This window comes from Cucurbita pepo, chromosome 4 (genome assembly GCF_057944985.1).
Source record: "Cucurbita pepo subsp. pepo isolate OVF chromosome 4, ASM5794498v1, whole genome shotgun sequence".
In the NCBI taxonomy this organism is placed as follows: Eukaryota; Viridiplantae; Streptophyta; class Magnoliopsida; order Cucurbitales; family Cucurbitaceae; genus Cucurbita; species Cucurbita pepo.
Genome location: NC_141801.1, coordinates 9,915,438 through 9,929,137, shown reverse-complemented (window position 1 = coordinate 9,929,137; position 13,700 = coordinate 9,915,438). Strand labels below are relative to the sequence as shown.

At 33.5% G+C, this 13,700-nt stretch overlaps 1 protein-coding gene across 1 annotated transcript; it reads right to left on the bottom strand.

Annotated features, from left to right (window-relative positions):
* Nucleotides 1-7,271: 7,271 nt before the first annotated feature.
* LOC111793069 (protein ETHYLENE INSENSITIVE 3) lies at nucleotides 7,272-10,454 on the bottom strand. Its single transcript, XM_023674780.2, has 2 exons — nucleotides 10,228-10,454; nucleotides 7,272-9,421 (listed from the first exon to the last, which is right to left on the bottom strand). The coding sequence occupies exon 2, from the start codon at nucleotides 9,320-9,322 to the stop codon at nucleotides 7,520-7,522; it is 1,803 nt and encodes a 600-aa protein (XP_023530548.1). The 5' UTR covers nucleotides 9,323-9,421; nucleotides 10,228-10,454; the 3' UTR covers nucleotides 7,272-7,519.
* Nucleotides 10,455-13,700: the final 3,246 nt, after the last annotated feature.

Genomic DNA, 13,700 nt, shown 5'->3' with positions numbered 1-13,700 from the left:
TATTATTATTTTTGTCTTTCTCTAATATTTATAGATTCCCTTACAATGTTTTTTTTTTTCTCCATTGCATTTAGTTGTGCCCAAAAGAGAGGTAACTTTTATTTTTTATTTTTCAATTATTTTGTAAATAAATAAATATTAATTTTTTAAAAATTTCGCTATCAATAAATATTAAAATTCTACGATAAAATAATGATATTGGACTAGACGATCAATAAAGGCGTCTCAATTCATTGTACTGATATTAACTTATTTGTCATTTTGTGAGATACTTGGTTTAGTAAACGATGAATCTATGAAAAACATTATTAAATAAATAATTAAATAACTCGTTTAAAATTCGAAAATTAAAAAAAAAAAAAAAAAACTGGTTAAAAATATATTTAACTTATTGTAAATAATTAATTCTTAAAATATTGACCAATAAATGAACTTCTAAATTAAGAAAAAAAAAATAACCAAAAACATCATTGTTTATGATACTTTAATGTTAATAAAGATGTTTTTTTTTTTAAATTTAAGGTTTTATTTTTAATGTCGGGTAATAAAAATATGATGTGTGAATGAGATGCTGATAATCAAATAATTTTATTGGGTGAATTTTATATAAATAATTAAAATAATTTTAACTAATTTATTTATAATATTATAAATAATATGCGTTAAATTTTAAGTTATTTTTTCGAGTTTATTGACGGTTAAAAAAATGGAGAAAAAGTTATGATAGAGACGCGAGGTCGAATAAGAGAAGAAGAAAATTAAAAAGTTGTGTAACAAAGAGAGAAAAAGTGATAAAGGAGAGTAGTCACAAAACCAAAAGCAAATCCCACACTTTTATTCGGGAAAGGAAATTATCTTTAAGCCCCTGAGAAATGATGTTCGGTAAAACTCGAAACAAATATGGATTCGGTATTCAAAACCCATCCCCACCCTTCTTTTTTCCAAACAACGCGTAAGGGCTTCTTACGAAAAGGAACAAAAATATTGTAACAGTCCAAGCTCACTGCTAGCAGATATTGTCCACTTTGGTCCGTTATGTACCACTGTTAGCCTCACGATTTTAAAACATGTCTCTTGAGGGGAGATTTCCAAACCGTTCTAAGGAATATTTCGTACTTCTCTGGAACCAAAATCCATTGAAATTTACGCCTTTTTTTTAACCTATCCAATCACGAACCCTAATTGTTGGCATTTGGTTACGGTAGAAGCTTAGCTCCAACAAACATATGGTCCAATTTTTGCCCTTATCGCTTTTATCTCGTAGGGCCTATAGCTACGTGACATATAAGTTACCTCTCGTATGAAACTTAAAAATACGTCTTATTATAAATAGCTTTTAATGCTATATCTTTAGGAGACTAGATTCTATTATTATGTTTTCCGTCGTTACATACTTCAATCTATTTTTGTCTTACAATATATAAACGTACGAGTACCAACAAATGACTAACAAATTGCCCGTCCCTACACAACTGTTTGATCATATGTGAATAATGGCCCTTTGGTTGACAAGAGAGGATAAGCTAGAAGCCTTCCCGGTGTATGAGGGGAGACTGCTCGAGTTCCAAGATGAATTAGGGTTTTGGATCCTAATTGTGGAAGGTAACCGTCATACTGTTTTACACTCGTCACAAACTTTGTCTCCTTTCGAAGCATTTCACAAATATTTTCCTTTTAATAAAAGAGCAACCCGACAACCCAACTAAAAAATAGAGGTTGGATTGTGAACTTTATTCGGGTTACTCGGGTCACCAACTCAACCAACTCGAAATTTTCGGTTGGTTCAAAATATTTTTTCAACCTAACCCAACCGAACCAAACCCAGCTCGTATACACCCTAACATCGCCTCTTTAACATATGTTACAAATATTAAATATTTTTAATCTTCATAACAATTTTAAAAATACCGTTCGGTTAGGTTGTGAACTGATTTTCAAGTTTGTCGGGTTGACTGGACAAAAAAATAATAATAAAATAAAATAAAATAAAAAGCTCGAATTAAACTTTTAAAATTTGTGAACTAAATAGTAGCTATTGGGCTTGATGATTAGGCCCAACTTAGATTCTCCCACTATATTGGGCTTGAGGTTCAAGCCCAACTTAGATTCTCCCACTATATTGGGCTTGAGATTCAAGCCCAACTTAGATTCTCCCGCTATATTGGGCTTGAGATTCAAGCACAATTTAGATTCTCCCCTATATTGGGCTTGAGATTCAAGCCCAACTTAGATTCTCCCACTATATTGGGCTTGAGATTCAAGCCCAATTTAGATTCTCCCACTATATTGGACTTGAGATTCAAGCCCAATTTAGATTCTCCCACTATATTGGGCTTGAGATTCAAGCCCAATTTAGATTCTCCCACTATATTGGACTTGAGATTCAAGCCCAATTTAGATTCTCCCACTATATTGGGCTTGAGATTCAAGCCCGACATAATGTTAACATAAACCCTCTGGGCCAAGCCCATTACTTGAATTATATTAAATTCTTCAACTGCAACAACGTTATTATGTTTTTTAAGACATGTTTTTTAACGTTAAATAAAACATAAAAGTATTTACTATCCAATAAACAATAACTCATGTAAATCATATTTAAAAACTCAAATAAATAATTTTAACATACTTTTTGAACTATATTAATTTTTAATTATTTAATCATTAAGTTAGATGTTGATTAAATAATATTATTACTACAATTATAAATCAATAATTAAAAAATTGACTTAAATTATTATTGTTTAAAAATCAGCCTTTAAAAAAGGGCAATATGTGAAGTGAATAATAATTGTCCTTAAAGCTGTGGTCAACCCATAAAATAATTGAGTTAATAATAATTAATTTAAAGCTTTAAATTAAAAAATAATAATCAATTAATAATTATTAAAGTCATGAATAACTTTGAAAACCCATGTAGAGTTGACAAGAAAAATAATATTTTAATTAATTAATTAAATTAAATTATTTATTTTGTACCGTAGATTTAAGTTTTAATAAAACCAATGCAAATTTAAAAAGAAAATAAAAGAAAATAAAAGAAATAAAAAAGATTTAAAATCCCAATAAATAAATAAAAAGAATTAATTGTAGGAGGATGGGGAACATTTAGAATATTGAAATTAAATGAACCAATGAACCAATGAACCATGACCCATTTGGAAGTTCAATGAATTGGAACAGTTTTATATTATAATTATTATTTTTTAAAATAATAATTTTAAATTATTATTATTATTATTATTATTTTGGTTAGTTGAGTTAACTGTTGTTAGTGCAATTTGGCCATGCTTTTTATTTATTTATTTATTTTTTATTTTTTGAAAAAATAAAATCTACTTTTTTCATACGAAATCTTAAAATTTGATTTGTTTAGATATGTTTTTTTTTAATTACTTTTTCTAAAAAGATTTAGCTTTTTTATTATTATTATTTGTATTTTTGATTTAAAAGAGAAAAAAAAAACATTATTTGTTATTAGTGTTGGGTTAGTTATGATTTAAAATGTTGTCTCATACATTTGTTTTTCCTATGTTTTTAGACAATAGCTGTTTTTTTAATTTATTTATTATTATTATTTTCTTGATTGGTTTATTTATTTATTTGAGAATCAAAATGGGTAATTTTTTTTGACCCGTGTCTATATAATCAACACGGGTCGTTTTCGTAGATCACCAACATAAAACTATAGACGCCAATTTTGTGACACTCGAGTAAATGAATGGTACATAAATGAACCGAGACTATATTCGAATGAGAGGAATCTTAAAAATATGATAACTAAGAAAGACTTGAAAAATTGAAAGTTACTATCTATACCAAGAAGGTACACTGTCTTTTTCGATGACTTAATCATAAGAACTATATGGTAGATTGTTGGCATTGTAACAGCTTTAGACCACTGTTAATAGATATTGTCTGCTTTGGTCCATTACGTATGGTCGTCAGCCTCACAATTTTAAAATGCATCTATTAAGTAGAGGTTTTGACATATTTATAAGAAACGTTTTGTTCCCCTCATCAACCGATGTGGGGTCTCACACTAAAAATTTATGAAATAAAAGATTTAACGAGTCAACAATAACGAGAATAAAGTTGAAATGAACACTTTTTTTCTTTTAAATACTTCGTTTTCCTTTTTAAAATCTCTTCCAGCTCACTACGTATCATGTCGATCACGATGACACGAAGGGTATAATTGTAAAATGTAACAATATTAAGGACCAAATTGGAAAATAGGATAAAGATAAAGATAAAGATAAAGATGGACGGTGGAGATGGAGGAGCCCACAGCACTATGTTGTGTCCATAGGTTATGGGATAGAGTGAGTGTCCATTATTATACAAGAAACACATCAACCCATTAATTTTCCACCTTTTCTAATCAACTTTATTAATGCTATCAAGCTTAATAAAAATAAAATAAAATAAAATAAAATAAAATACTCGAATTAATTCATATCATATCTATATGATAGCGATTACGAAGATTTAAAAATGACTCAAATTTTACGGTTATGTTGCAAGAACTGTAAGAGAATATCGAACTCACGAGATGCTAAATCCAGATTCCAAATCTTAGACATGAAATATAAGTAGAGATGTTCACGGACCATGGACGGGAAAGATTTTGGTTATGTTGCAAGAAATGTAAGAGAATATCGAGGCCACGAGATACTAAATCTAGATTCCAAATCTTAGACATGAAATATATGTAGAGATGTTCACAAGCCATGGACGGGAAAGATTCTCTGTCCCTGTCTCCATGAAATTTCTCATTTATTTTCATGAAGATTTTCCACTAATTTATATATACCAGATCCACCGCTAGCCGATATTGTTCTCTTTGGGCTTTTCCTTTCGAGCTTCCCCTCACGGTTTTAAAACGCGTCTACTAGGGGAAGGTTTCCACACCCTTATAAATGGTGGTTTGTTCTCCTCCCCAACCAACGTGCGACGTCACAATCCACCCCCTTTTGGAGCCCACTGTCCTTACTAGTACTCTTTCCTTCCTCCAATCGATGTGGGATCGCCCCCAAATCCACCCCCCTTTGAGGCCAACGTCCTTACTGGCACACCACCTCGTGTCTAACCCTTTCGGGGAAACAACGAGAAGGCTGGCACATCATCCAGTGTCTGGCTCTGATACCATTTGTAACGGCTCAATCGAAATATCGTACCATAAAAATAAGGTCTCCTAAAAGATATATCAATTTATGAATTAAATAATAATGATATTGAGTTAAACTTTAGGCATGTGCTTTTTTCAAATCTTTATATCACTTTCGAGCGTGTCATCATTGTTTCCATCTTTAGAACTTAGTTCTCCGCACACATTTTCCTCTACGAGTAAAAATTCAAAAGTAAAAGAAATTTAATGCAACAACGATGTCTTTTAACAAATAACTATAACACGTGTAGTTTAAGGAGACAACAATGTTCGAGAAACACAAATTTGAAGTACAAATCTAAATACTACACACGGCATTTTGTTTTAAATTACGTGTGGTTTAAGTATATAACAATGTTCGAGAGACAGAGACACGTATTTGGAGTATGAATTTAAAGCACGTTTAATTTTTTTTTTTAGTTCAATAATTAGGAGGTGGATGCTCGAGTTGATTCGATCATTTGAGATGGTAACTGATGCACTGTCAACTGAATTGTGTTAAGTTTGACCCTAAAAAATTATTCGAGTTTACGAGTATTTTAGTATATTTGACCATGCTTCAACGATGATAGTCAACTGTCGGGTTGACTTTAGCTACTTTTCGCTCCTAACACTTTAGTATATTTGACCATGTTTCAACGATGATAGTCAACGGTCGGGTTGACTTTAGCTACTTTTCACTCCTAACACTTTAGTATATTTGACCATGTTTCAACGATGATAGTCAACGGTCGGGTTGACTTTAGCTACTTTTCACTCGTAACTAATGGCAAGTAGAACAAAATTTTAGATTTCAAATTTTTTATATTTATAATATTTTCGCTCTAAAAAATAAACGAGATAGACTAAATTTGTGATTTAAAAAAATTAAATACGAAAAAAAATACATTACAAATTTAATCTCGAAAAATTCTAATAAGTCCCAAAATTTTTAATTTTTACGGAATAGGTCCATAAATTAAGAAGAAAAATATAGAATATTATTGATTTGAGGGACTAAATAGATATAAATTCACTTTCTAAGGACTAAAACCTAAATAAACAAAATTTGAGGGACTAAAAGTTAAATATATTAAGAGTAGAGAATGGGGTGGAGAGGTGATTTGAAACATTGACCGCCGACATGAAAGGATAGAGTTGAAGGAGTCCCCACTTGCCAGCCAGCCAGCCAGCCACCATCACCCAACAAACAACAGTAAGAACGACAACAACAATGTTTCTTAAACAACTTGTCCTGTCCCTTTCCCACCCCCTAACACCATAGATAAGCTTCAAACCAGCTACTACTACTCCACCTCGCAATTAAAATCCAACCTCCAGGTTCTTCTCCTTCGTTTCATAACTATTTTGTTTTGTTTCGGTTCTGTCAGTATCATGTTCGTTCACCACGAAGGTTCTTGTTCCTTCTCGTAGAATACTACAACACAAAGCAATTGTAAGGAAACAAGTCTAATTTCTGTAAGTAAGAGGAGAACGAACATTCCTTATCAGAGTGTGGAAATCTCTCCCTAGTAAACGCACTTTAAAACTGTGAAGCTTACGACGATACGTAACGGGCTAAAACGGACAATATCTGTTAGCGGTGAGCTTAGGCTGTTACAAATAGTATCAGAGCCAGGTTACTGGGCAGTGTGCCAACGAGGATGATGGGCCTCAAGGGGGTAGATTGTGAAATCTCACGTTAGTTGTAGAGGGAAATGAAGCATTCTTTACAAGAGTATGGAAACTTCTCCCTAGTAGACGAGTTTTAAAACCGCGGCGATATATAACGAGCTAAAGCGGACAATATCTGTTAGCGGTGAGCTTAAGCTGTTACAAATGGTATCAGAGCTAGGTTACTGGGTGGTGTGCTAGCAAGGACGCTGAGCCCCAAAGGGGGAGAGTAGAACGAACACTTGTGTGAAAACCTCTCCCTAGTAGACACGTTTTAAATGACAGTGATACGTAACAGGCTAAAGCAGACAATATCTGTTGGCAATAAGCTTAAGTTGTTACACAAACACGACAAGACAAGCTAAAAATCGTTATCGACATGGGGCACCCGCTTAGCTGAGTCGGGTTTGATATTCGAACGAAGGCAATAAAGATTGAGTAGAAGAAGTTGATAACAAGGATTCTCTCCACTTATTTATGAGTCTAATGGAGAAACTTAGACTTACATTACATGATGACCTTAAACATATTCTACAACCTAATGACACCAAACAACACAGTTTCACCAAGTTAGGTAAATCCCAAAAGGTAACTTTTACTTGTTCCTAGTAAAAAAACAGGCAAACCCCATAAGACATTCAGAGAAGCTCAGCAGTAAAAATTAACTGCTATGAATTTCACTGAGTGCAAGCAGTCTTACTGATACCATAACGGAATATCCTGGTGTTTCGGCAGTGTGTCGATGGCTGCTGCTCCTCCGTGTACTTCTTCTTTGTAGTCGAACGTTGACAAATCGAACGGAGAGCCGAACATCAAGTGAAAGTTGTTGTTGTTGTTGTTCTGGTGGTTGTTTTCGAACGAGGAATTCATCGGTCTTGTGAACATTTGATGGCTGCTCGAAAGACTCGATCCTTCGAAGAAATTAGCGTCGATCATTATACCTTGATTTTGGTTCTCTGTGATGGTGATTACGTTGTTCTTGTTGCCTTGGATGTTCGTGTTGTAGATCGACATGAGCTCACTGATGTGCTTTTGACCGTCTTCTGGAACTCCCAAACTCGACAAGTCGAAGGAAGATGGGACCGAGCTGACGGGAGGTGGAGCTGGTTTGGGTGGGGCGAACGATTGCGGAAAGATAACTGGTTTAACCTCGTTAACGTGAAAATTTGAACCGCTGAACTCGGAAGAAGTTCTGTATGGGCAGGTCAACTGATGATTGTCTCTCGACGTTCTGTCGTTGAACCCGAGACGGAGTTCGCTATAAGGACACTGGAGGAACTCACAAGTATAGATCTTCTGATCCATCATCATGTTCAGATCGCACGTTGGCTTCCTCTTTCGCATAAAATCCAAGTTTGCGGCGGCGGTGGCGACGACTTCTCCTTTGATTGCATAAGGAGGTTGTCGAAGGGGTACGTGTTCTCTCATTCTCTCCATTCCTAAGCTGAATGAGCTATGGTTATCGGGTTTGCGTTCTTGAACATCGAAGTTCGGTTCTTCCTCGGCGCCTTCTACATCATACTCGCTACAATCGTTAATGACTAGTGATCCACTTCCCCCACCGGATGATAAAGGTGGGCACGAGTCGGGATAAAGCTCCCGAGCCAAGACCTCCTCTTGGTTGATAATAGCAAGCCATGTAGCACTCTCCTTAGCAGTCATCTTGTCCTGCAAACACTTCGATTGCCTAACGAGCTTGCGGATCTTGGCTATATCAGGGGACATATGCTTGATGACCGCAGTCAAAACACCGACTTTCCACGCCTTCTTTAAGTCGTGAGGCTTCTTGTAAGGTGGGGGACCTTGGTCCTTCGGTAACCCGAGCTGAGGCCACCATTCCTCGACTCCAGTAGGCCACCATGGCGGAGGAACGCCTTTCTCCAACGGAAACCTTCTTTGAGGAGGGTCACAGTGCTGCATCAGAGCTGATAAAAGCGATCCAAGGGTAGTATCTTGGAGTTCCTGCAAGGTGTGTGGGGTTGGACCAATCGAATTACACCCGTCGTTTCGTCCCGGGATCGCATTATCCGCTTGGTACTTAGCTATGGCAGCTGGTCCGTTTCTATCAAATCGGACCTTATCTTTCCACCATTCTCTAAGATTATCAGACGCCCCAGTTACCGGTTTTCCCTTCTCGGGAATTATTCCATATACAAAACCTTGAGCGTTACAAACCTCCATAATCTTCAACATATACTTCAAGATCCCATCGTGCGCCCTCGACATCTTCTTCCTCCTAGCCTGATCTTGAGACTGTCGCTGCTTCGCAATATCGACTCCTTCCTTAACCTTACTCTGCTCTTTAAGACGCTTAAGACGCATCTTATCCTTCCACATCCTCCTCTCGAGCTCATCGACGTCGATCTCTTCATCAGAATAATCATCTTCCACCACGACTTCAGGATCGGCCTGTGGAGCTACCACATCTCCTTCCACAATCGGAGCCGAAAGGAAATCAATATCATCACAAAATCCCATCTCATTGAACATCATCATCATTTCCCCCCCCCAAAAAAAAGGAATCAATTGAACTCGAATGACGAATCTCGAACAAGATCCAACAATTAATTTACACCAAAATTCACTGTTCTTCCTCACCTGTTAACATAAATTTCAAGTCAAAACCTGAATCAATTAACACGCGTTTGTTTCGTTTACAACGAAGAACACCACAAGATTTAATTCCTCTAAAGTTCATCAAAACTATCAAGAACACAAACCAAGAGAATTTCTAGTTCTTTCTAAATCAGATTATTACATGCAAAGTTCATCCAAACAAGGTAGATCAAACAGTACAAGCTGTTCTTAATCTGTTCTACACAGATCAAGCTCAAGAACACAACCGATTACAAAACAAAAACGAAACAGAGCATTAATCAACAATCAGATCTCATATCCAACCTGAAAACGAACACAAAACATCAAAAACAAAACAGAACATCACAATCCAACATCCCTAGAATCAAAATTCGACAGAAAACCAAACATATTCAGAGCTAGAAACAAAACCCAGCTCACAAATTCAACCCATGAGAAGAAGAACCAAAACCCAGATCAAATTAGTCAAAGAAACAGGGTGAAATCATAGAATCAAACAGAAAAAGAGTTGAACAGAGTAGAAAACCAAACAGAATCAGAGCTAGAAACAAAACCCATCTCACAAATTCAACCAATCAAAAGAATCATCAAAACCCAGATCAAATTAGTCGAAGAAAAAGGATGAAACCATAGAATCAAACAAAAAGAGAGTTGAACAGAGTAGAAAACCAAACAGATTCAGAGCTAGAAACAAAACCCATCTCACAAATTCAACCAATCAAAAGAATCATCAAAACCCAGATCAAATTCCTCAAAGAAACCATAGAATCAAACCAAAAACGAGACGAACAGAGTAGAAAATCAACCTGAAGAAGAAGGTAAAGAGATTGAGAGATGGATAAAACTGGGTCCTCGAGCGAGAAGGTGGAAGTCAATCGAGGAAGAACCCCAGAAAGCTAATTTGTTGAGAGAGAAGGAAGGATGACTATCTAATCCAATAAGAGAAAGTTGGGGGAAAGGGTTTCATGAGCGATAAAAAAGAAAGGGTCGGTCCCTTGGTGACTGTGAAAGGAGAGGGGAGAGGGGAGAGGGGTTATCCTAAGAAATGGCCCTTTTTATGCTTTAGTTTGGTTTGGAGATGAAATGACATATTAAATAAAAGTTAGATTATATGTAAAATTACCATTTTACCCTTTCCTCGTTCGATACACAACGAAATCGATGAATTTATTGTTCATCGACTTCATATTCCTAAATAAAATTCGGGTTCGAATAAGTTATCTTACTTATAGATTGAGTTCGAAATTCATTTATGATTTTAATTAAATTATTTTATTTTATTTTTTTAGTCGCTCGTTAAACCTAAACTATTTCAAGTAAAAATTTATCATTCTCGATTAAAAATTTGAATCATAGCTATAATTCATTAATTTTGATGAATTTGGATCGAGATTCCAATTAGGATGCATGAATCTCGACTATATTTCATTACTAAAATTATTTTAAGAAATAAAAAAAAATTATAATCTTATTTAAACTTTTTCATGTAAAAAAAAAAAAAAAGTTTTTTTATACTAATTTTTACAATAACTAAAATAAAATAAAATTCCCAAATTACAGAGGAGAGAGAAACAAGAGAGAGAGTGTGTGTGTTTTTTCCATTAATGTAAAATAAAATTAAAATATATTTTTTAAAAAATAATAAATAAATAAAAGCTCCCACTCTTTTGATAACTGCACATGGAAGTGAGAAGGAAGATTCACAATGTCGGATTAACAATTTTTCTATTTATTGTTTTTATCAATTTTAATTTATTATTTTTAAATTAATAATAATAATAATATATATTATTTTAAATAAATAAATATATATATATATATATTATTTTAATATTAGAGTGAAACTTGTAAAATTATTATGTGGGATAAATTCAATAAATATTAATAAAATGTTAAATTAGGTTTGGATGGATAAATATTAAATATTAAAATTTTAAAATATATATATATTTTTTTTTCGTATGAGTCAATTTTTTATTTTTGGATTTTGTATAATAGAAGTGTAAATTAAATTATTTTTTTCGTAATTTTAAAATTAAAAAAAAAATAATAGAGGTTAAATTTAGAAGGAAATATTATTAAATTTATGAAAAATGGAATAAATTAAAGAGGGTTTTTTTTTTTATATTTAATTTAATTTAAAACAGGAAAAGGAATAAAAGAAAATAAAAATAGAATTTAAGACAAAAGGGTAATGTGGGGCCCACGTTTCCTCGTCCGTTCTAAAGACATTTAAGTCCCACCATTGGTGTATTTATTTTTCATCTAATTATCTTTATGTAAATTATTTTTTTTAATAAAAATTAATTTCCTTGGAAGTTTCTTCTATTTGTATTATTATCATTATTTGAATATTCTCCTTTTTTTTAAAAAAATTAAATTAATTATTTGAGCGTTTTTTTATGACCAATTATGTAACGGTTCTCTTTGGGCTTTACCTTTCAGTCTCTCCCTTTCACATCCTTATAAATGATCATTTGTTCGAGATCACAATCCACCACCTTTTGGGGCGCAGCGTCCTCGCTGGCACTCTTTCGTTCCTCCAATTAACGTGGGACCCCCCCCCCCCCTCAAATCCACTGTGAGACATCACAATCCACTCCCCTTCGATGCCCCAGCATCCTCACTGGCACTCTTTCCTTCCTCCAATTATGTGGGACCACCCCAACACTCTTTCCTTCCTCCAATTATTGATGTGGGATTGCCCCCAAATCCACCGTGAGACATCACAATTCACCCCCTTTGGGGCCCAGCGTCCTCGCTGGCACTCTTTCCTTCCTCCGATTAATGTGGGACCACCCCCAGCACTCTTTCCTTCCTCCCATGGATCACCGCCTCGTGTCTACCCCCTTTCGGGGAATAGCGAAAAGGCTGACATATGTGTAACGGTCCAGATCCACCGCTAACAGATATTTTCCTCTTTTGACTTTTCTTTTTGAGCTCCCCTTAAGGCTTTAAAATAAGTCTGATAGGGGAAGATTTCCACGCCCTTATCAATGGTGATTTGTTATTCTCCCCCACTTACTGTGACATCACAAATTATATATTATTATAAATAAATGAGATAAATGGTTAAATTAACGTTTATATTTATAATTTATGTACATAATAATCATTATTCTTTTTACTTTTTAATGACAAATTAAAGAATGAATTATAAAATATATAACCCAATCGGTACTTCTCGTCCTTCTCGAAAGTTCCACCTCGATATACCTAGTATCACATTTTTATTTAAATAAAAAAAATAATTATTATGTCGTAATATAACTTATTGTATCAGAATTTTTAAATAAATATTAATTTTAAAATATAACTGTGTGTGTGACGGCTCAAATGTGAAAAAAGAAAAGAAAAAAAGAAAAGAATAATTTGAATTTAATAGACACCTGAGATGTTTTGAAGTCGAGAGAATGAGAATAATTTGTTAATGGGATTACAAGACGTTTTCAAAAGAAAGCGTCTTTATTCAATGGACGAAACATATTCAGTCGTAAAATCAAAAACTTTACCTTTATAAATATTTTTTCACGAAGAGATTCGACCGTCAATCTCTGAGCTCCCTGTTCAGTAAAAATTTCAAAATAATCAATCTCGCTCATATAAAACAATCCTCGGAGTAGGACTGAAAATGCCTTTCCTCTCCTCGTCTCTGTCACCAATTTTAATTTTCATTTAAAAAAAAAATCATTTATTTAATTATTCTCGATGAAAAAAAATGAAAATAATAGCTAGAAAATATAAATTATTTATAAGGATTTTGTCAAATTATAAATATAAAATTTTATATTTTAAAATTATAAAATCTAAATTTTTACATTAATTTATATTTAGATCAATGAAATTGTGGTGGGCTTTTGTTGATGGTTTGGGCCCAAGTAAACTAATGGGCCTATTTACATGGGCCCAAGCTAACGTTTGTTTTGTTTTTCCAATTTTTATTTAAAAAAAAAAATGCCATATATTTTTGTAAACATAAATTTTAAAATCTAAAATGGTAAAATTGTAAATATTTAAGAACAATATCCTATTGTGATATTTTCAAAATATTAATAATTATCTATTATTTGTCAACGGAATAATCAATAGCGTTTTAATGCTTTAAAGCTGATTGAATGTTGAACGTGTTTGCTTCAACTTTATGTGTTACTTGTATTGAACCCGATCAATCTGACTTTATTACCGCTTAAAAAAGAAACACGTAAATTAATAATAAAAAACTCTTTGTAGCGCGTGATGGGTATTAAGAAAAGGAAAAAGGAAATTGACAACTTAGAAT